A 24554-nucleotide genomic window follows, 5' to 3' on the forward strand; every position below is an offset into this window, starting at 1 on the left:
TATGAATGTAAATGAATTTAGAGGTCATTGTTGAAGAATGTGAAACAAGTGTACAAACAGATCGACTTAAAAAAGATGCAATAGGACGAGTGGAAATGTGTGTATTATCAATATGTCTTTATATATTTTACATATCATTCCTTATATTTCTACAGTTTCTACAGTGCTAGAGACTCAATATAATACGTGATCATTTAAATGTCTTTACTTTTATGGGCATCTAACCAAAACGGACACCAGTTCCAGATGTTTGCTCCTTCTCCACATTAAGCTCACCTAAAGCCTCGCAGACTTTGTGTTATTAGCTCAGTTTCCAGACCTTCCTGCTGCCGTGCACACCTGCTTTCCATCCCTGTTGGCAGCCTCTATTTGTTGCCTTCCTGGAAGTTCATCAAAACACTAATTGCTGTTTTGGATTCATAGTGACTTAATAATCATAATCGCAGCTGCATGCAGGTGCACGCAAATTCAATGTATCCTGGTAAAGTTGCATAACATCTGTGAGTTAAATGTTTTCAACCCTAAACAGACAGACTTGAGAGCTGCACGTTAAATACCTGACTGGAAATATTTAAATTTAGTATTTAAACCTTCAAAAAGGGAAAGTTCTGAACAGATTTACAGACTGAATATTACTTTTAAGACGGTGGAAAAAGCACTGAGATCCAAATAACTTTTTACTGAAGATGATCTGTGTCATTTATACAAGGTAGTTTAGTCCAAAATATCATAACGTAATAAACTTGAGGGGTTGTAAGTTGCTTAATCATGAAGTAAAGAAGAAAAAATGACACAAAATATATCATTAGGTTTATTTTTTCGGGACATCTTTGCTTTTCTTTTTACATATGTTGGAGAGTTTGAACTCTTTGGGCCTCAAATATTTATTTTAATTACTAAACCATCCGAGAAGATAATCAGAAAATGTCAAGTTTATGGAACTGCTTATTCACAAACATGGGAAATGTAAGAACGGTCCAGTGATTACCACAACGTAACTCTCTTTAACCTAACTTAACCTGAAGTGTTCTGCAAACATTAACCCTTTTTTGCAGTGGTGAAATGATTTGCACAAGTAGGCCTCACACCCATCTTGTACAATCTTTTAAAAATATCAATCATATCCTGTCCTGAAATACTACGAATTCAGCAACTAGATAAGCGGCAGACCCACAATTAAAGGATTGTGCCACATCCTCATTGAAGTAAAGAAACACTAGAATATAAGCATCACTGTGTCTTTATCCAGAAATACTATTTTAAAGAACTGTGGAAATAAAATCCTGACAGGGTTAGATCCCTGCTCATAATACCAGTCTTGCAGGAACACCAGCGCAGCGTTTCCTACCGGAGAGCTGCTGATTTCTCTGTCGTTGAAGATGAGACGTAGCTCAGCATCATCACTCAGACTCTCAGTCTGAAGCCAGAGACGAACGTCCCCTTTCTCAGAAACTTCCACCTGCCAGCCCGACTTCAAAGCAATCACTGTAAACAAACACAGAGCATTACAGGATGTGCTCTAGCTTTGTATGTACACCATGTGTTTTAGTTAGCTCTATTTACATGTCAACCGTTACCAAATTTTATACATGAATCAAGGTTACTGCAGAAAATGACTCTGATACCAGCTTAAAGTCTAGCTTTAAAATAAAGAATATTTCTGTTCGACATCAGCAGATCAACATTCTCTGAGTGTCTTTGGTACGTACATGGGTTTCTGACTTTCCAGCTGAGTTCTTTGAGTCTCTCAAGGTCTGCAAAGCAGAAAACAGCAGCTGAAGGTTAATTAAATGTTGACAGGAGCTGAACGTTGATTGAGATCGTTACGCTTTGTTAGACCAGTGACCTTGTTGAAGTGGCTGTGAGAGGCATAATTATTTGCTTGAGGGAAAAACTTGATAACCCTTAAAATTAAAAGTCCGATGCTCTTCATGCTGCCACAATTGATGCTGAACTGTTGTTGTCGATGTGCCTGAGGAAAAGTTTTGAATTAGGCAAGACAGTTTCATAAGCTCTCCTATAGTTTACCTTCGGCGGTGAAGTCGTAGCTGGATGAAAGGTCTGGGTTGCCGCTCATCTCCACTGTGTAAAGGCCCAGATCCTCCTCCGAGGGGTCTGTGAAGGTGAGGACGGACCTGACCGACAAATTGAATGCAGACACAGGGGTCAATGGAGAAGCTTGGGACTCTTGTTTATTTGTTCGCCCTTCAGCACCAGTTGATGTAGCTGCTGTTTTAGCTATCTTTCTGTCCCAATAGTGTTGTCATCATGTCTGTCCTCCAGCTAAAATGTCAAAGTATTTAACAAAGAGTCAATAAGTGGGAAAGAGGGAAGGCTGCTACCCTCAAACTAAGAAATGGGAAAATTAAAAGAGACAGACCTTTACTGGGGGTCACAGTGAGAAATCCTTTAAAGAATGTGCTTTACACAGCCATTAAATTGGTCTGTTCCACGTGTTTTGAATCTAAAAATCTAAGGAGTGGACTTTTGTGAAACTACAGTCCGACATTTGATGACTTTGGACATAACACCAAATTCTAAAACAACAGTCACATTGTAGACAATGTTTACGACTCATTACTCAAAGACTTGAGACATGCTGTACTTGTGATTTGCAAAACATTATCCAAACTCTTTTTTTAAATGTAGAAAAAAATCTGAAAAATGGAAGGGTAAAAATAATTTCTCACAACTTCAATAAGCACTCCTAAATATCCGCTATTGTTCCTGAATACTGCCAAAGATGTTTTGGATTCAAACAAGCAAAGCCGTAGAGTCCATGCTGCACATATGCCGTACCCGCTCTTCGTGTTTTCTGCGTGAGCTCTTTGTGCATCAATGGGCTCGGTGTAGTTTTTGTTCCACAGAAACTTGCTCTCCTCATCCGTCCCCTCAGCCTCGTAGCCGAGAAATATGAAACCATCGTCGTCCACTCCAATCTGGATGTTTTTTGCACCTAAAAGATGAAACAGTGGGTGAATATGGCAAAAAACAAAACAATAAATCGCAGAAATTAATTTGATTTATCTCCTGCATCCCCTGTGTATTCTATTGTACTTCTTTATTTTATTTTTATCCTAAAAATGCCCTGATATTTTTCTTCTAAAACCTTCTTTTAGCAGTATGCATCCCGTAATTGTACACCCTGCATGTACTGAAAATAATAAAAATGTTAGGATGGACATATAAGATTATATTTGGAAAATGACGGGAAATTTGTTTCCTTGCAAAGAGTTACGTGATTAGATTGAACACTCTCACGTTTGTCTGATATATATAAAGCTGAAGTCAGAAGTCTTTGGAAAGATTCATCTGTTTTCCTTTGTTTCCAGTCTTTATGCTAAGCTAAGCTAACTGTCTCCCTCATCCGTTTCATATTCAACAGACAGACATGAGAATGAGTGTCTCTCTTTCCACTAAGCCCTCGGCTAGAAGGCTAACAGGAGTTAACTTAATCCTTTAAAGGCACTTTTCATGTTGTATGTGTATATTGAGGATTCTAGAGATCCCTAAAAGCTTGTCGTAATAAATAACTTCTCCACAGACTGGGGAGTGGGTGCTTTTCCTATTATCATATCCTAGGTCCAGAGCCTAAAACAAGCCTGGCAGGCGGATTTAAAAAAAAAAAGAAAAATCATACTATTGATTTTTCTGTAGGCATGATGGCTGACCTGGTGAGGTGTGAGCTGTGACGGGCTCAGTGGGCAGGGAGGCAGAACCGACTCCAGCCTCATTGACAGCCGCCACACGGAGACGGTAGGTGTGACCCTCCTGAAGACCTGAGACCTGGATGTCATGAGAAACACATCAAATATTTACAGACTATTGGACCCACAAAAACACAACGGAATGAGATACTGGAGCAGGGGGGGATTACAATGATGAATAAATTACAATAATAATAATAATAATAATAAATAAACAATACAGGAATTCCATCCTGATTAAAATGTTTGTTATCTTGACATAAAGCTTGTAAAACTCTCTGACTTCACTACCTTGTAATGGGTGTCAGAGATTGGCTTTTCATTCAGAGTAGTCCAGTTGTCTGATTGGTCCCCCTCGCTGATTTCCAGGAAGTAGCCAGTGACCGGGCTCTGACCTTGGTACAGTGGAGAGGCCCACACCAGCACCAGGGAGCTGTCCCTCACCTCCCTGACTTCAGCGTCATAGGGGCAACCTAGACAAGGAGCAGGAGCAGAAGCAGGAATAATTCACAGCAAAAACACTATACAACACCTCATCTCTGGCTACCAGGGAAGACATAGCTTCATAGATTTAGTTTTTTTAAACCAAACTGTTTTCTCTTCCAATAAACCTGAAAAATAAGCACAAGTTGTACTCACACTCCACCACATTGCTTTTAAATTGAACTTTTAAAACATTGCAACTGCTTTGCACGCTCGGGTAATGTATACAGTATCCATGTTAAAACGGGCTATTTGGGGTTTTCCATTTCCTGTAGTGTGTTATATAGGTTTTTGTGCATGTAAATGGTCTGCAAGGGCTAAAATCCCTCTGTTCCCTCAAGAGGGAATCTCTCTCTCACACACTCCCCCCCCCTGCCCTTAAATTCCTCCATTGGACTCCTTTATTTACTTCTGTAACATCACTATGTAACACTCACACTTCTTTTGGCTCGTGCTCCAACACATTGTTCGTGATAGGCTAAGGGGCGGGACAATCACAAAAGGGCCAACCACCTAACCAATAAGAGCAGACTGGGCTCTGGTTTCAGACAGAGGGTGAAAAGAGGTGCTGCAGCACAGGCAGTATGAGCAAAATAAAGAGCTTTTTGAACATTAAAGCATGGAGACATGTCCCAGTAGAGGCTCAAAATACAATTGTGAAACCAGAAAACAAGCACAATAGGGCCCCTTTAAACCCTTTTAGTAGTAGGTTGGTCTACCATAGTGAATCTAACTCATTCTTTAATTTTTATTTAAGGTATTCTAAAAATCATCTATAGATATATTTATATATCTACTGTGGATGTATATATTTACTGTTCATTGAATTTGTTTAACTTGTGCCATTAGTTAAACTGTTGCTGTTGTAACAAAATCATTTTACCAATTAAAGATCGATAAAGTACATCTAATGTAATCTCATCTGATTTAGTTTAAATGAATGTTATATCAAATAATGAATAGAATATAGTCATAAACATGCTGTGTAAAAGGGTCAGGGATTTTGGCAGGAGATCTTAAAGTGCAGAGTGTGTCAGCTATAATACAAATAGATATTCCCTCAGTGACCATATCAGAGATTAACTGAACAGGATTTCTTGGGAAGTCATAACAAAACAAATCAGCACTAATAGTGAAGTCCAAATGAGTACAGTCACATTTCTTAATCTACCCCCACGGACTCCCTGCCGGCACTTTGTAGTTAATTTCCTAAAGGATTTTCGGTCACTTTTAAATTATTAATGGCACAGAGGAAAGCCCATTTGCAGAGATTAATGAGCTGCGCTTTAAATGTGGCTTGAATGTGAGAGCATCCCTCCATTCTCAATATTAATATCACAAGAGGCTGATAGGAGCGGGGCCAGAACCTGAACCACCACATAATGGAGGCCCTTTATCGGTGAGTCTGCGAGTGTGTGTGGGTTTGTGTGTGTGTAAAATACAGAATGTGTGTTTGTAATAATAATGCATTTCCAGATTCAGGTTTATTTTGTAATTACAAACTTACACATTCTTGATTTTCTGTCTAGTCAAAAGTAATGAGGGGTTGTTAAAAATGTGACTTTTTCCATTCATGTCTTTTTTTGCTATGTGATATTCTTAGGGAATGAATACTTGAAAATACCTCCTGTTCATGTGATCTCTATTTTAATATAGAGGTAATATTCTCCTATAAAGAGACTTAAACAAAACATTTATCAACGAAAAGGCTGTAAAAGACACAGTGCCTTGTCGTAAAGATGCAAATACAACACTATATATCATTTTTATCACGGAAAGTAAACATGATGACACGTGTTTTTAACAATACAACACAGGATTTACACATTTATGTTCAATATTTTAACATTAATATGGAAAATGTAATATTTAATTTCATTCAAACCAACTAAAGGTTGAATCTTTCCTTTATTTGCTCATTTGTTTTTGTTCGCCACCTCTCAGCGCATCAGAAAATGGGATCGGGGTCTTGCTCAAGGGCCCTTCAGCAGCACAGATAGATACTAACAAGTCAAAGCAATATTAAGGGACAAAACATACTCAACAAATAATGAATTCCAGTACCTACCTCAAACTCTCTTTAGATTCTGTTTCAGCTACAGATTGCTGACCTCTATCTCCATTTTGTACTTTAATGGCGTAATATGCAAATAGCCCGTTTTTGTCTGTTGTTATGAGATGACCATTTGCATTTTTAAGTGTGCCCTTTTAATTACAAAGAACTCTTAGTGAAAGGTAATGGATCCTCCAGTTGATGGATTGTCTTACCTCCCTCTCCAAGCTGGAGTCAATAAACCTTTAGTTTGTGAACTCACAGCCGTTAGCAAAATCTGCAGGTCAGGTAAATACCCAATGCTCTGAATTAATCAGTTATCTGGAGACTATTGATCTCTAAAGTTAACATCCCCCCAAACTCAGAACATCTTATGGTTGCTTCACTTCGGTGTTTGACCTTGACTGTGCAGAAAGACATACTGTACGTGCACAGTTAGAATGCCTTTAAAAAAAAACGATTTACTAAAGGAGGAACGTTTCTGAGCTCACCAAAGCATATGGAAGCACATCCTGGTCAAATATGCACCCAGCACAAGAGTGATGTGGAAAACTAAAACCCTCCAAGGTACCTGCACTGAAAAGGGATTTGTCAGTGAAGCAGGAGTTCTCTTGTGTGCATTAATTCAACTTTTAAAATGAAAATAGCTGTGCATAGACATCTTTTCAGTGACTTCTGAAGTTAAACATGTTCCACTTTCATGAACTAATCTGAAAGGGACATTGTCTCCTCACCTGGCTCTGGCATTGTCCACTTTTCACACAGGAAAGCTTCGCTGGCTTCAGAGGGCTTCCCGACGCCGGCCATGTTGGCAGCAAACACACGGAACTGGTAGAAGTCTCCACTGGTCAGGTTACAAACCTGTGAATATAAATCAGGCATGGAAAAACATTATTAACTCTGGTGAAATGTGAGTAGTGATCAGACAAACCTAAATGTGTTACATCTCACATCTAACTTAAGTCAAAGGTCTTTAGTATTGCATTAAAGAACTCTTTTCTTATGAAGTAGGCAGATTTAAAAACAATCATCACCAAAAAAGGTGACATTTTCCGTTCAATTATTTGACCAAACCCTGATATTTTTAGAATAATGTTTTGTTTTATGTTTTTTAAGTTTGTTAACCAAAAATCCTGTGGGATATGTCTGGATGGATTGTGTATTTTGTCTTTATTATTATACAGTCCATGTTTTACAAGTGATTTTTAATTGTTCTTGTTGACAGTTAACATCTGACTGAATCCTTTTTCAAAGCTTTTTTTTTTTTTTAGCATTGTTCAAAAAGGTATATGCTTTGTAAAGACTTCCTTCCTACATTTAAAGCAAAAGTAATTCATGCTGGCATTGTGGCTGATTTGATGAGAAACAGAGCTCAGTTAGCACTTTGTAAAGGTGAGAAAAGTTCCCTGTTTGTACAATAACACCCCTCCATACTCAAGCAGGCATTTAACAAGGTATTAGCTCTGCTGCTGCCACAGCATTTTTTTTGTTGAGCCCCCGACACACTTTGGCTTTGGGAAGAGAAGGGATTCAGCCATATTGATCTGTCAATCGATCTTCCTATTCACAGCCACTTAGACTTTAAGCCCCATATTACCTCGGTGAACAGTTGTGAACTTGTGCTGCTGCTCCAGGCTCTCTGCCTGCCACTAATTGACTCAACCAGAGGGAGCTTGTTTCACAGTTATAGCAAACGCTATCTAAAAACTAATTCCCCCCCACCCCCTTCATTGTCTATAGATCCTCCCCTAACCAAATTTAGATAGAACGACAACAGTCTTATCTGATCAATATACAGTAAGTCCTGCAAGACAAATGCAAAGGTTGTCTGCCAAAATGAATCAGAAGTACTGTCGTCATCCACTAGATGGCGAACAGGCTGCATATGATTAATTTCAAACATATTTTTTGTCTTAAAGTGGGAACTTTTTTGGATTCAAAAAGTGATATGAGCAGGCATGGAATTAAATCATGACCTGACTTTTATTATGACAAACTTATTCACATTATAGCAATTCTGGTAACCCATTTGTATTTTATTTCGGCAGTGATCGGAATTAACTAACATTTATACTACACAACTTTCAAATGATTTGATTTAAGGATTATTTTGCTTGTGCTCTACATTTCAGAGGAAAATATGGTAATTCCTTCATTAATCTGAGCGCTTTAGATAACAGTTACATTGCAGGTCAGGAAGCTTATAAAATAAAACAGTGGTCCACAACATGTTTGGCTTGGTGGGCCCTTTTTCATGTTTCATCTACCTAGGACTTCTTAGAAGTTACATTAAACCACTTAACTCCTTTAGTAGTTTGATTTTAAATAACTGAAAGTAGGCGCAAGCATCAATTCTTTCATTAAAAAGCGAAACTGTAAAAGAGTCTAAAAAGTGAAAATTAACTTGTGAAGCAGAACGTTGTCTTTGGTCTTTCGTTCACCCTGAATGATTTCTTGAAAACTTATTTAGTGACCCATGCAACGCTAAGGTTGACAAGCAGTAGATAAAACTACCTGACAACATCCACCTTGATCAACCACAGCAGTGAAATGCTGCGTATTCATTGATGCATTAACAATATCAAAACATGATGTATAATATTATATCACTCAGTGGACCTTTTTCTGTAGAATGAGCTTTCACTTCAGATACTTGAAGCACATGTACTGATAATACTTCTTTTAGAGGGCATGTACTTGTAATTGTGTTTTCCTAAGTGTTGTTTTGGTGCTTTTGCTTAATCGAATTATCAGTGTACAGTATACTGTGTTTGCTGTGTTGTTGTAGAGAACCAGGACCCTAGATATCGGTACAGCCACAGATTTAAAAGCTTCAATGACAAAGTGAACATTTTCTGCACAACTCCAACCTGTAGCAACATGAACAATATTACATTATTATCAAATGTTAAATCCGGGAGGTAAGCAACCTGACTAACAACACAAAACAGCTAATGTGAGAAGTGAAGAATGCTCTTTGAGGATTTCAGGTTGTGAAATTACTAATTTTCCTAAAAGGGGGAGCTACATGTTCTCATCAGAGGTTTCCATCAGGGAGGAGAGGGGTGTCCGATCCTCACGTCTCTGAACTTCACATTGTGTTTGGCTAATCTTCGCATACAGTCATTTCCTTTCTAATTGGCTTTGTCTTTGTTTTTCCCCAGGAGCTAAAAAAAAAAACACTCACATACAACACATTTGCACAATGTCTAATTACAGAGCACCTGTAATCTCCCGGAGACAGGTTAAAGATGTTACTTTCCTCCAGGTCTCCATGGACACTGCCTGTTGCCTAGTGACACAGCCAATGTGGATGAGGGAGCTTCAGCCAATTCTTCCATTGTTTTCAGGCCACTTCCAAATGCAGAGGTAACTTATAGTAGCGTGATTATATTAAAACGCTAGACCTTATTGGCGGCAGGATGATTAGTAGAAGTGTCTTTGTTGTGCTTACAATGGGATTTCTAACCATTTTCTTCCTCATCAAAAAAACTAGATTAACAACAGTTTGTTTTGATAGACGTGTCAGTGAAAAGAAAAGACACTGTTGTGCATCGTGTTGGGCTGAAGATGTTTCACAGAAAGACAATGGGGCAATTCTTCATAATGAGTACTTCTAGTATCATAATTATATTTTGATAGCAATACTTTAAACCTTTTATTTGAGTAACTTTGTGAATGCAGAGTTTTTCTACACTATGCTACTTTGAGTATTTGAGTAAACTATCTGAGTATTTCTTCACAGCCTGTTTGTGGCGTTAAGAGGAAAATTGACAGGTTCACCAAATTCATTAGGATTCAACCTGTGGGCCCAATGCATGTCTGTAAAAGAAATGATAGAAATCCACCTATGAGTTTTCGAGATATTCCACTCTAAACTAAAGTGGTGGAGTGGCAGACTGACATGCTGCTGGTATCACACTGAACCGTAATTGCACACTTCTGGAGCATTTCTGACCTTAAACTGCCTCTCTTTGGCCGGCTTCACGTTGACTTCTCTCCACATTTCCCCACCCTTCTCCCTCTGATCCAGGTAGTACTCAAGCACAGGGTCTCCCCCGTTACAGGCAGGGGCCCTCCAGCCCAACACCATCTCTGACCCGGTGCACAGCAGCAGGGCGATGGCAGAGGGAGCGGAGGGAACCGCTGCAGAAACAAAACAGAACAAAAATAAAAGAAATTGTAGGTTATGGAAGAGAAAATCTCAGCAGGCAGTTTTCTTGCAAAATAGACTGAAAAATGCTAACAACTCCCTGACCGAGTAGAGTTGCAAATGGATAACTCTAGGCCCATATTGAGCCTCCCCGAATGAGAATGAAAGAAATATTAAACTCCTTCTACTTAAAATAGGAATGCCTCACAAAGAGTTGTGCTTCAGCCATTTATCCTCAGGTAATGGCTGAGTGGCAGAGTAGATGTGAGAGTATTCTGGTGAGTGAGTAGTGAGCGAAATGAGTCATCATTATGGCGCTTTACAGTGGGTTGCATAGCGAACATTATCTGAGACGACAACACAGGAAGTGAGAGGGGTCAGAAGCTCTTCGTCAGGTACGTCTCCACAAAGCTAAAGTATGAAACCATCCCAATAAAAGAAGTTCATACATCCTTCAGTCATCTGGTGGAGGTTACACAACAAAACATATACAGAGTGACATGTGAAGGAGCGCAATCTCAAGAACATAGCAGTAGCAGTGGTACAACATGAAAAGCTACTCGCGCCTACACACGCCTTCTTTTTTGAACAACTTTGAGTAAAAAACATAATATTTCTATTCTATTTTACCTGAAAAGCAGCAAACATGTCGAGGGTAAAAGGTGTGGAAAGGTGAAAATATTTTATAAAGCTTAGACGTTTTAAAAAATTCAGAGAATACACTCTCAGAAAAGGCTCCTGAGGCTATGAAAGAAAACTTCAAACATAAATACTTCTGTTTATAAAGTTCTTAAGAATCTACCTGACGCTCAATAAAAAGAGACGTACAATTTAGAAGTTGGCAGGGCTTTCAATGCAAAAAAGTAAAAATGTTTGACCTCACAAGAAAAGATGTGTTTTTGGCTTAAACCAAACACAAAACATGTTTCTATCTCTATTCATCGCTTTGTAGCGTTGAATATCTTTCAGAATAAAGCATCTGTTAAAACGTTCAAGAAAGGGCATGGATTCATAGTTTCAACACTGAAATATTTCATTTGAATGTGACCTTTAAAACCTTTAAGGAAATACGTTTGAAGTTTGTTTAGAGACGTTGATGATTCACTTACATATGGCGGATTTGACGAGGATGGGGGGAGACTCGTCCGAATAGCTGCTGTTTCCCGCTCGGCTCACAGACTTCACCCTGAACACATATTCCTGTCGGTTCTTGAGGCCGTGGACTGTAAATCTGAGGGGAGGAAGATCAGGCAGAGTAAACGTGCGTCAACATGCGTTCCTGTGGCCAATCAGAAATATTACAACAACACTTTCTGAGACCAAGTTTTGATATCTGTGCCCGTCACCTGTTTTTAGTAACAGGCTTGTTGTTGACAGTCTTCCAGTCTTGTTTGCCTCTCTCGCTGCAGTACAGGTAGTAACCCAGGATGTCGTCTTTATCTTGGGGCTCCTTCCACTGCAGCAGCACCGAGGTGTCCGTGTCTCTGATGGCCATGACGGAGTGAGGAGCAGCAGGCGCCCCTGACGGAGCAGAGGCAAAGGCATCAGGTAAAAAGCACTAACGCCTCCTGAAGATCACCCTTTCATTGTCTTTGACCAAGAACCATTACCTCATTCGATGATAGATAGTAACTTATCAGTATTTATTTTTGTGAAAATCCTCTAAATTTTGCTTTAAATCATCAAATAAAAAGGTTATTAAAATACCTTATTCAATTAACTCATGTTTAACAAATGAACCAAAACTAAGCTAGATTACACATTAAATGTATGTTAAAAACCTAATGATTAGAATCCAATGTATAATAATGTTGAGCACATACCTCTGCATGTTTAATCCAGTAACATGTATGAGTTTAAAATAGTATTTTTGCAATAGTGAAATACTATGAGTACTGTAACTGTTTCCAGGCTCAATTGAGTGACAGGCTGCAAAACTCCCCATAATCCCATATCACTATTATTTTTTAATCTTAAGGAATAACTGCAAATTGTGCACCCAACACAACCAGACGAACGATTTTACAGGATGTTAAACGATCAAAACAAACAAACAGGGTGAACACAAGCTGTCAGGATCATCTACGTGTGCACAACTACAGTAGAGTACTACTACAAAATGCAATCGACCTCTACAAGAGGCAGAGTCAAAGCACGGCGCACAGCACATTTCTCACCTTGTTGCTTTCCCAGGGAGATGGGTGCGCTGGGCTCCGAGGGGTCACTGACACCCCACCTGTTGATGGAGCGCACTCTGAAGCGATACTGCTGACCCTTTACCAGGTCGAGCACCGGGAACCGCGGAGAGTTTACCTCCACCTCCAGACTGGCCATCTCCCAGCTGCTCTTCCCTGCCAGGGACTGAACCGAGTCCAACATTTAAAAAAAGAAAAACTCCACTAAGATTTAAAAGCACTATATATATCTCAAGGACATGCTCATAATAGGCTGGAGGACTGTACCTGCCAAGACTGCCAAATACTCCCATAATTCATTCTGATTTTGTACAACACTTTGCTCTCTTTAATCGACTGCAGATAGTATAGTTTTGGAGTAAGTCGCCACTTTTCGTGCAGAAAAGGGACAAGAGTAATACATATTGGCAGGTATAGGCAAAGAAACTTGCGGGGAGAAATATAAGTATCCAGATTCAGGAGGCAAAAACATACGAAAATGCGCTTTTCAAGGGATAAGGTAAGATGTATAAAACAATTCATTGATAAAACACTGAAAACAACACACTTAAAAGGAAAACACATATTTGAATGAATTATTATGATATATTTCATTATTAAGATACATTGTGGACAACCACTGACTCATCTTGAGATCTTTTCTTCATCTTTGTAAATGAATAGTTTTGGCTAATGATGCTATAGTGCTAACTTTGTCTATTTCCTAATCTGCATTTACATTTCTTCTCCACTGAGATATTAGCTTCTCTAACTCCCTGTATGAGAAGGCAAAGGAAAGCGGGTATTTTGAAAAAAATCTGTGACTATAAAGTGCTTGCTCAAGGGCGAAAGGGATATTTGAATGTTCCCTTCATTATATAGGCGGAAGTGAAGCAGCAGACTTCAGTAATTTCAGATGCCTTTGACAGATTTGACAGTTTTATTACCCTACTTATAAAATTCCAATAAAAATATATTTCCTGTGGCAGTTTTTTGATTATTGGAGCTGGAGGCGGTTTGGTGTCTGGGTTGATATTGGAGAGCTGAAAGCCTTTATTGTTGTAAAAAAGAAAAGAAACGGTCAGACACTTTGATATATTGGATATAGAAATGAAATTGAAGTTGAGTTTTCTTTTATAGAAATTGCTTTAATGCAATTGAAACACTGCACCGGAATTTAGAACTAAAATAAGCTTTTAACTCGATGCGAGTGCAGTGCACGAAAGAGCAACAACAAGGTCTGTTCACTTTTAATGAGTCCACACATTCCAACTTAAACTGACACCACATTGGTAGAAGTGTGTGTATGTGTGAGTCCTCCTCCTGCCTCTTTAATTAGTGCTGTGGTCAGGAGCCTGCTGTTAATTTGGCTCTCGCTCCAGCACCGGACTGCCCAAACCCAGCGAGTGACGAGAGGAACTGATGATGCAAGAAAATGGATCCTTGTGTTCAGCGGGTGTGTAGTTATTACTAATTACAATGGTGGTTAGTGTTTGAATATATTTATTCTTGTTCAAGTGTTTCTGTGTGTAAGAGAGAGCATGTCTTTGTCTGATTGCATTAGCGTGGTGAATACTTATTTGTAGATGTGTGTGTGTGGCGTGTGTTTTCTTGAATTCTATACTAATGGAAAAGCTCCACAGTGAGGGGCGGCTGGGTTGTCATTCCTTTTCATCCAGTATATTCCGAGTAACATTAGCATTCATTTCAAGGTGGTATCTGGCAAACTGACACCACAGTAAACAGTTAAGTTGCAGTAAAACCAAAACAATGAGCTGAAAGACGCTAAAACGCTATGTTAGGCTGAATGGAACAACAAAAAGAGTCATTTAAAAAAATAAAAGTATCAATTACAGCAGCTTAAACAAAAAAAACCCAACACATTTCCCTCTTTCAAGGCATGGCTCTCAGGAATTTAAATATGGAATATGGATTAACATAGAGGGACCTAAAACAGCTTGAGAGCGATAACCTCTTTTCAATCATTCAGCTAGCCTGTTTTACAACAACCTGAATAAAGCATTACTTTGGATTTGAGTTTTATTTTAAGAACTTTTTAGGCTTTTTTAGACCTGAAGAGAAAGTAAAGGAGCTTTTTTGATCAATCAAAACTCCATTCCATTGATTTCCATCATCCCTTTCCCCCAGTATTGCATCACTTTAAGGACTGGGGAAAACTTCAAAGAATTACTGCTGCACACGTTGGCCAAGAGAAACCAGGGAAAGAAATCTGCAAGAAAGCACAAGGATCCGAGGTGTGTGTGTGTGTGTGTGTGTGTGTGTGTGTGCGTGTGCGTGTGCGTGTGTGTGTGTGTGTGTGTGTGTGTGTGTGTGCGTGTGTGTGTGCATGTGTTTTGTGTAAAGACTGACCCGCTCCACGTAGAAGGTGAGAGGTTCCCTGCCTCTGGGTTCAGGTTCGCTCCAGCTCAGCACCACGTAGGTGTCGCTCACCTCGCATGCGTGGACGTTTGTAGGAGGGAACGGAGCTTTGACCTCACCTGCAGAGCACAGAGAGGAGGAGGAGGCGGATGAGGAAAAAAGTTATAACAAGCTCAGTGAGAAAAAGTGTCCAAAAAGTGCTTTGCATGAGGAAATATAATGCTTTGTCTGATGGATTTGAGTCAGCCACACAATGAGAAAGATTTACCTTGCTGCCCCAAATTTCACCTCCATCCCTTATACACAAGTATAATGGATAACATAGATGGAAAAGTCTCGAGTCAGCACACTTTAAATGTCTCTCCAAGTGACTCAAGGACAATGGAAGTGTTCAGATTTGGCTAAAAGTTTTCCAAATGTGACTGGCTGTCTCTCTGGGAGTCTAGTCTTTTTGTGATCCCCTGAAGAGCTGCAATGAGGATCAGGGAGAAAGTGAGAGGTGCTGATCTGGTAGAAGCAGCAACCCTGTGTGTGTGTGTGTGTGTGTGTGTGTGTGTGTGTGTGTGTGTGTGTGTGTGTGTGTGTGTGTGTGTGTGTGTGTGTGTGTGTGTGTGTGTGTGTGTGTGTCGGTGTCGGTGTCGGTGTCGGTGTCGTGTCGGTGTCGGTGTGTGTGTGTGTACAATAGAGTTTGAAGGAAGTACTTTTCAACGGAGTATCTTTGCACTCAAGCACTTTGGACTTGAAATGAAACCATGACTGTGAAGTTAAAGTGCTTAAGTGGAGGGCAATTGTTTACATCCATATTGGGAGAGAAGAGAAATACAGAAGGACTATGATCATAAACATGCAGCTACAGAAACCAGATTTAGGCTCAAGGAGAGGCAATTGTTATATTGATAATATTATTCATATAATTATTGTGGGCCTCTATAAAAATGCCTGAAACCTCAAAATTGGTTTAACTCGAAATACAATGTGCTTGAATAAAAACAAAATGATGAAAACAAAACTAGTTTTAGTTTCAGGTATGATGTTTGTGTATATCTTTTTGGATTCTACGGTTTCATGTGTCACTGCATTGCAAGCCTGAGAAACAGCAGGTTGCTCAAATGTAACCTAATACACACACACGTGCTCCATTTAAGTGGAATAAAAGAAGTTTGAATGCACTGATTTTGCAACATTTATTCTCTGTCTGTCTGTTCAAACACATCTCCTTCGTCCCCCTTCTCTCGCTTTATCTCTGTCTGTGAGTTACACTGCCAAGGTTATCAGTCCTCTTCACATCCTTTGCACCACCTTGAGCCATTTTGTGCATTCACAGTAACACAGACAGGAACCGTTCATTCTCTTCTGCATTTGGAAGAAATGCACAACCATACAGTGATTCTAGCCTGTTGATAATTATATAATATAAAAATGCATTAAGCCACGAACAAGGGGCAGCCTTCAGACGCGGAGATCATTAATGCTGTTTAGAATAAAGCGTGATCAAAAAGGCATCATTTTGTGACCAAATGATACATGTCATGTCATTCTCACCTTCCAGTTCATCTTTTGTTATGGTAATCGTCCTCCCTCTGCTTAGTTTGACCACTGAGAAATGGGGGGTAGCAGAAAGAGACAGGTAGGGGAGAGAGGGAATAAAGAAGACGGTCATATCTGGGTAATGAAATTATATGGGAGCCCATGATAACACTATTAGTGGTAATGTTAGAGGAGCAGCCACTGGTACGAGAGCCAGAGATGAAGAGAGAGGTGAGAGAGAGCGACATGGAAGGATGGAGAGCGGCTGGAGGCAAGTCAACCTTCTGCTTGTCCTTCATCGTGCTTAATGATCCGCAGCATCTGACCAGAGCACATCTGTCCTCCAACTCACACACACACACACACACACACACACACACACACACACACACACACACACACACACACACACACACACACACACACACACACACACACACACACACACACACACACACACACACACACACACACACACACACACACACACACACACACACACACACACACACTCACACACACACAGACTCTATGCCCTACGTTACACCACTTTCGATTGTTGGCATCCCCAGCTTTATAAAGTATTTAAAACCTAAATACCTTTAAAGTAATCGTTTAAATGAACAAAATGTCCCACTCCAGGACGCTGTTAAGAATCTATTGGTGCAGGAACCTTCAGGCTTTAGGAAAGGAGGTCCACATCAACACACTACACGACACACATCTCTCTGTTTTTCTCCTGTAGCGCTGATGGCTTTGCAGGTGTAAACACTGCAACAGAGGCAGATGAGGTGAACGAGCAGCAGGGATGAGTCACTCACACATTGCTGATGCTCTTTGTAGTGGCACATGCAAGTGGGTGACATATTAAAAACCTTGAATAAATGAGTAGGGGAAAAATAATGACTGTGCATGCTTCAATCGAGGTCACCAGGGGTCATTGGATAGTTTGATGAGATGAAAAAGATGTGAATCGTGTGCTTTGACCTTCACAGTCACCAGATCTCAACCCAATTAATGTACCATTGTTAGAGCGGAAAAAAACATTTGAGAATGTTTGTCAAGGACTGGTGGAGTGACAGGTAAGTCATTGATTGGAGAGTTTTGGCGATTGTTAATCTGGATCATCAGAGCTTCATGGAGCCACGTGTGGAATCAAATTGTGGGGATTAACAGCAGGCCACGCTCGTTCTCACTGCACCACATGCTCATTCATCTTCTCAGATGTGCCACGAATAAATAGTATGAGCATTAATGAAGTAGACTGCCGCTGAACCTTGCATATCAATATGAACAGGTAAAATAAGGTAAAAGGTGGTGCCTTTTAATGTCGCGTTACAGCTGGGATAGTTTGTTTCTTCGGTTTATTTCACTCACTTTTTATAAGGGAACTGGTAAAGATCACAGAGTAGGTCACAGGGTAAGCACACCTCTGTTTTTAATAGCTTTTTCTGATTGAAAAGCGTACGTGGGTACTAGATGAGGTTGAATACATTTGTGGAGATTTCATGATCAGCATATTGACTTAATAGTGGTTCAGGTTTAAAACGGATGCTCAAATCCCATATTTACAATCACAAAGTGCTATTGTTGGTGTGTTCAACCTGAAGCTGTGTTGTTCTTTAGCTCTGTTTTCCTGAGCTTTGATGTCTTTTTTTAGATGGCAATTTGTCTGTCACTGTGTTACCTGTGGACCTGGTGTGTTGCAGGGGGTCTGCAGTGAGGACCGGCTCGGTGGCTTCGGAGGGGCATCCTGTTCCAGCCTGGTTCACAGCACGAACTCTGAACTGGTACAGAGTTCCCTCCTTTAGCCCGGACACAGGGTAGTAGCACATTTTCTGAATATGCACATTGCAGCGCACCCACTCCCCCTCACCAAGAACACATCTGAAAGACACAAGGGGGAGAAAAAGATTGTAAGAAAGACATTTGACTAAGAGGTAAATATATAGCAAAATAACAAAATGCATGAACATCTTTGGGTGCAGTCTACAGGGTGTAACATTATCTTACCATTTTTTCAAGACTTCTTGCAACAACAAGTCGGAACATTTCACTTAAACCCTCATTGTAAACAGAAAGCATCAGGTGAAAAATAATGGGCATTAAAGCAAAATAAAAAGTATAAAGTAAACTGAGAGCTCAGATACAGAACCCATGTCGAACTGTGACCACTTGCAATAAACAAAGACTGAAAACAGTGCAGTTTCCTAACCATAGGGTGGTTGCTAGGGAACTGGGAGGTATCTTACATTTTCCTCTGCTCAACTAAAACCAAAAACATTCAGGAATTGTATTTTTTAAACTGAAAAGAGAAGAAGTGCCCGACCACAACACACAGAACTATGAGTTCCATTTCAGAAAAAAAAACATAACATGAAAATGCAGACTCGAATGAACACACACACACACACACACACAACACACACACACACACACACACACACACACACACACACACACACACACACACACACACACACACACACACACACACACACACACACACACACACACACACACACACACACACACACACACATCTGTACAGACATCCTGATTGATTGGTGTTGGTGATAAGTGCAGCATCTGTTCTCCTGCAGGAGTCTTTGACTCTGCTGTTGACATAGTGTCCAAGGCTGATAATTACCGTGTACACCATCGATCTCATGCGAACTCTGCCAAACAAATACAAACAGCCCTCCATTTCCGCCATCTTCATCTGCCCCCATCATCTGCCCCCATCATCTGCCCCCATCTAATTTCCTTACCGGCAGCATGCAAAGCAAAGCTAGTGTTACTGTACGTCCAATTGTTGACATGTCATACAGGAAATGGCTGATTCAATCTAAAATAAGATATTTGAATGAAGACAAATATAAATGCAACAGATGAAATCTTTGTGCTGATTAATCATGGAAATGGAAAATCAATTCCAGTTGAAAAACTTTTCATCAATTCTCTCATTTTACCTGACCTCTTTGTTGCTAATGAGGCAACAATTCAAAATAAATGAACCCTGGTTCAGCATCTGGGGAACTTTTACAAATCAGATTTTGATGAATCAATTCCGCAATTTTTTTTTTGTGTCTTGTGTAACAGCATGGTAAATTTGCGTTACTAATCATGAGTTGCTAATTATGATTATTATATTGGAAAATGTTCCACGGGCTTTTTCTTTAAATGTCTCTGCTGATCCAAACCTTTGTCATTTTCCAGATGTTACAGAAGCTGTAAGTGGTTCGAATGTTATTTGAAGTCTGTATTCACTCTGGGAAATCACAAAAGGTGACTAACATAGGCACATGGCTTCAAACTTGCATATCCTGGGTAGAAACACGGACGGCCAAAAGCTAGGCTCAGCCCTTTTTGACAGGGAGACGACGGAAAGGAGACAAACATGCAAATTTTGTTTAATGAAGATTAACATGGAATTGATATGATTCAAGTGGGACAAAAAAAATTGCGTAGACTAAAAACGAGCAGAAAGAACACACTAGAACAGAATGAGAATTGCTTATATGAAAAGGACCCATCCCAATTATTAAAATCAGCCTAATAATACATTCATCTCAATGATTAGGCACAACGGATGTGAACGACTACGGGATGAGTCAGAAAAAATGAGAAATCGTAAGACGATTGAGAGTCGATGGTTACAAATTTTTGAGGCTTCTATAGATCTTTTTCACTTAAGGAGCCATAATTGCCCTTTAAATTTCTTACCCTCCTTCTATTACCTCATCTCTCCGCTGCCATTGTGTATGCAAATTAAATGATGAAGGAGAAACAGCAATGAAACGCTGGACAAATTCACCACTAGTTTGATAATCAGATTGAAGTCCTAAAAACTTCCAAAAACAATTCAGAGATTCAAGTCCATCCTCACCTCTCCACATAGTAACCCTCCACAGGTGAGGCTCCATCAGCACTGGGGGGCTGCCAGGTCAAGAAGACATAGTCCTTGTTGACGTCAGATACCTGGACGGCCAGAGGAGAGGCAGGGCCTCCCAGCACTGCGGCTGAAGCATCTGCAGAACAGGGAGGACAGACGGTAAAAGGAGAAAAACTGCAGATATATTGTGTTTGAAAATGAGAAAAAATTAGGATTTAGACAAATAGAAGATGGATATGAGTCCAAGGGGGCAAAGAAAAAAGTTTGGCAAAGACAAATGAGAATCTTAAAAGGAAGAGGGACGCAGAAGAGGAAACAACAACAACAACAACAGATGATTGAGAGGACATTGTCATTTTTGAAATATGTATATATAAGGTATTCTAGCTCATGGCTTCCATACATTATTTGAAAAGTGATGGCCTAGGCCGTAGGATGTATATTAACATTCACTACTCAATATATTCTAGGGAATCACAACCAGAGGATGTGAAGAGACGGCGATGAGGCAGAAAAATAAATGAGGAAATTCTGCTAAGCGGATTGAAGAGATCGAATGTGTTCCCAACACCTTTCCTTGAGGCTGCAAATAGATGCTCTTTTAACAAAAGACTTAAGAAAACATCAAGCACATTGATTTCCCATTTTAAATTTGCATTACCCTCCTTTCCTCTTTATCTCTCATTTGTTGTTTCTCTCCTGTACTGCCTTTTTTGTAATGCAAATATGACGAATGAATGAAGGAGAAAACCCACAAGCAAGGAATACCGCTGATTCCTAATTAGTAGCCCTAGTTTTGTAAAAGAACAACTCCTTAATAAGAGAGGGATAGACAGTTTTAAAGAGGCTTTGCATGAATATTCACCTTGCATTAAAGGGTTTGCATACATCTGTGTGTTTGGACGAGAATATGTTAATATCTGATGTATGGGCACTGAGATCAACAAGTTCATGAATAATTCAGTGCACATTATACTTTGACTGTGGTGGTTAAGGTGCAATACACTAGAATTATATTGAAAGATGCCAAGCCGCCTTGCAGAGCTGCCTAGACACATTTCAAATGTTTGATGAGTCAAGTGAGGGTTGTTCTCGGCTTTTATTTGCATGCGGAAAACAATGTTGGCGAGAAAATAGCAGTCTGTGAAGAATATATAGTTTCATTGGACAAAGTTAACAAGCTCTTTTCAGAGGAACAGCTTGATTGATGGAGCAATTTCCCCTTTATGAACATTTTCTGACAGGAAATGAAAGTAGCACCAATTTCTGTTTAGTACAAATATTGTTTGGAGTTTAGGTTTCAGTCTAAAACACAATTTATCCAGCTTCAGACAAAAAATTATGACCTCCTCCAAAAACACAGTTATTTTTGTGAGCAAGAGTCTGGAGGTCACTCCAAAGCTTTTGACAGCTTTCTCAGAATTAGACCACTGGAAAGGCAGCTTTGCAGGCTGTTTAGAAATACCATTTAGTGTTTGAATGGTTTCTGATGTAATCCGGTGTGACAGCCATTTACATGCCTGCCCAGAGCAAATGTATACAAACAACATCTTAAAAGGAGTTGTTTGACTTTTTGGGCTGTCTGTCATGACAAGACACCTTAACCCCATATATTACCACAACTCGTGTGTTTTACACTTTGTTTTAGGCACGTATTTCTAAATCAACATTTAGCAACATGTCAGATACAACAATGTTTATCATAATGCTATTAAATGAACTTTAAAAGCACTGGGAGACATACAACGTTTACAGAGAGTTATCTTTTCCCCATTCTCACCAGTCTTTGTGCAAAGCTTCGTGAAACTATTGAGAGTATTTATCTTCTTATTCAGCTATTTTCCAGAAAATGGATAAGCATATTTCCCTAAATGTTGCAGAAATGTTATTTAGAGTTGACCCAACCAGCTGTACTTTAACTTACTAGCCTATCCATGACTTTCAATCATGTCACAGTTTTCATGACAGCCCAGGAAAAAGTGGCATTGCATGGGGACTTCTTTTATGTCCGGGGTTCAAGATTGCGCCTTTACTGCCAAGATATTTATCACTTTATTGTCAAACACAGAAACATACATCTTAACACCTGACACCAAAGCTATTAGTAAAGGACCAAAGAAAAAGCATTTACTATTTAAAATATGTCCTTACCTTCGATATAAACGTAAGAACTATGTTCCTGGATTTCATCACAGGTCCTCAGTTGGGCGGTGTAAACACCTTCAAGTTCCTTGTGTGCAGCCTTAAAAGTGATGGAGGCTTTGTCGTCAACTGTTTTAATTTCTACAGTGTTGGACGGATGCAGCTGTATGCCTGAGAAATGAAAAACAATGAACTGAAAACCTTAAGTATGCATTTAAATGGTCAAACATCTGGTTCATCTTTAACAGTACGCACCATCTCTGAACCAGCTGACATCCTGCAGGGAGGGCAACAGAGCCGAGGTGAAGGTGCATTGCAGGGTAAAGCAGTCACCCTCTCTCGCCCATGTTGGGGGGAAGGTGCTGCCAAACTGTGCTGCATGCTCATATTTCACTATTATGTAGGGGTGGAAGAGAAGTAAAAAGCTGTAAAACTGGCAGATAAATCAGTGAGATAAGAAGAAAAGTAAAAGTGAGGGCTATGAAAGAAAAATGATAAGGAGAGAAGCACGTTTCATCATTATACACACACTCGCTTTCCTCACTGGTGCTTGGCAGAGATAAATATTGATATCGAAAAGTGTGCTCACTCCAGATAGAGCCTTATTGCAGCAAAAAAATAAACATATATTCCACATGGTAATCATTTTGTTTTGATGCAGAGACTTCCTCTGGGTCACTACAAAGGAAAGAAGTTTGACGGATAAAGAGTGGAGGAATGGGGAAGCAGAGGAAGTGCAGCAGGTAAGTGGCAGTCAGGAAGATGTATGCTGATTCCTGAAGATAAGAAATGAGAGCTCATTCCATCATCTCAACAGCACTGTAAAAAAAAAGCTGATGTCTGTATACCATTGTTTATACTCAGTTGTTCCTTTACTCTGCAAGTTCCTCCTCCCTACTTTTTCTCTCACTAGGGCATTGAGAGAAACTGCACAAAGCAACCTACAGAGGGTCTAATTAACGATAAAAGTCCATCTAATGCCGACTAGCACCGCCATAAAAGACAAAGACCCACAGCTTTATTTAAGAGTGCAAAGAAACAAAGGACAGCCTGAAGATGTGACTTTTTTTTCTGAAAGAGAACAATTCCTGACAAGGTACTGCCATTCAAGCTATCATTTGTCAAAGCGCAGAAGCAAGACAATCTGGAAGTGAGAGAAATGTGTGCCACGAGGTCTTGTTTCATTGTCAGGGAAACCTCTGAGAGACTGTGACAGGTTCCTTATAATGATCTTGTTCTGCTGAGAAGGCTATCACAGGGATTGTGCGTAGCTTCATCAAAAAGTCGCTGCTTGGACCTTTGTTTCCCATCATTCAAACCTTCCCTCAGCACAATGTTGATAATGATAGATTCAACACATTTGTTTATTGATTGATTAATGTAGGAAAATATGATCTGCTCCATATGAGATAATCAAGTATCAGTTACATAAAAATGGCAGAATGCAATTCTTCAGCACATTCACGCAGCAAGAAGGCCATTACATGCTGATGAAGCCTCAACAGTGATTGCCACTTCATTTTTGAGGATGTGGAGAATGTATTGCATTGAATCGCACTCCTGTACATTTGAACTTATCCTTAAAAGAAGTCTATTTGCAATATAAGAACATCAAATTATTTGTTATTGTGTGTTAAGTTTGGTAGACTTACATCGAAAGTCAGGCTTTTCTACTTTTTTAAGAGAAGGAAATTATTGTAATTGTTATCACTGTCAAAAGAAAACTTTAGTTTAGTTACAGACATCATGGTCACCAATTCATTGACCTTGACTTCCTCCCTGAGAGAATTCACAAAATATTATCATGCTTTTCTACTGTGTATCTGATGGACAACAGTCATAATTCATATTGCCACAAGAGGTTGTTTTAAGTGACCAATGCCTTTGTTTTTCTGGTGAAAAACTCTCTATTTCAGGCCAAAAAACAGTATGAACAGTCAGGAGCAGCTAGCCTGATCCGAGCGTATGTGGCTGAAACTGTTATGATCCCCACACATGGTGGAGACTAATCTAGGCCAAATATTAGATGCTCCACAGCTCG

The 24554-nt window shown here is 39.7% G+C and overlaps 1 protein-coding gene across 1 annotated transcript in view; it reads right to left on the reverse strand.

Moving 5' to 3' along the window:
* The window catches only part of myom3 (myomesin 3), a 49677-nt gene that overhangs the window by 7312 nt on the left and 17811 nt on the right, over nucleotides 1-24554 (reverse strand). The window contains exons 9-25 of the mRNA XM_063878972.1: nucleotides 22769-22906; nucleotides 22523-22684; nucleotides 20366-20507; nucleotides 18164-18363; nucleotides 16492-16545; nucleotides 14941-15068; nucleotides 12574-12757; nucleotides 11743-11917; nucleotides 11506-11627; nucleotides 10202-10389; nucleotides 6978-7104; nucleotides 3999-4180; nucleotides 3672-3786; nucleotides 2800-2956; nucleotides 2029-2135; nucleotides 1710-1754; nucleotides 1349-1485 (exon numbers count right to left, since the gene is read on the reverse strand). Of these exons, the coding sequence (XP_063735042.1) occupies nucleotides 1349-1485; nucleotides 1710-1754; nucleotides 2029-2135; nucleotides 2800-2956; nucleotides 3672-3786; nucleotides 3999-4180; nucleotides 6978-7104; nucleotides 10202-10389; nucleotides 11506-11627; nucleotides 11743-11917; nucleotides 12574-12757; nucleotides 14941-15068; nucleotides 16492-16545; nucleotides 18164-18363; nucleotides 20366-20507; nucleotides 22523-22684; nucleotides 22769-22906 (2363 nt within the window). The remainder of the gene's footprint in view (nucleotides 1-1348; nucleotides 1486-1709; nucleotides 1755-2028; nucleotides 2136-2799; nucleotides 2957-3671; nucleotides 3787-3998; nucleotides 4181-6977; nucleotides 7105-10201; nucleotides 10390-11505; nucleotides 11628-11742; nucleotides 11918-12573; nucleotides 12758-14940; nucleotides 15069-16491; nucleotides 16546-18163; nucleotides 18364-20365; nucleotides 20508-22522; nucleotides 22685-22768; nucleotides 22907-24554) is intronic.

This window comes from Eleginops maclovinus, chromosome 3 (assembly GCF_036324505.1).
Source record: "Eleginops maclovinus isolate JMC-PN-2008 ecotype Puerto Natales chromosome 3, JC_Emac_rtc_rv5, whole genome shotgun sequence".
NCBI lineage: Eukaryota > Metazoa > Chordata > Actinopteri > Perciformes > Eleginopidae > Eleginops > Eleginops maclovinus.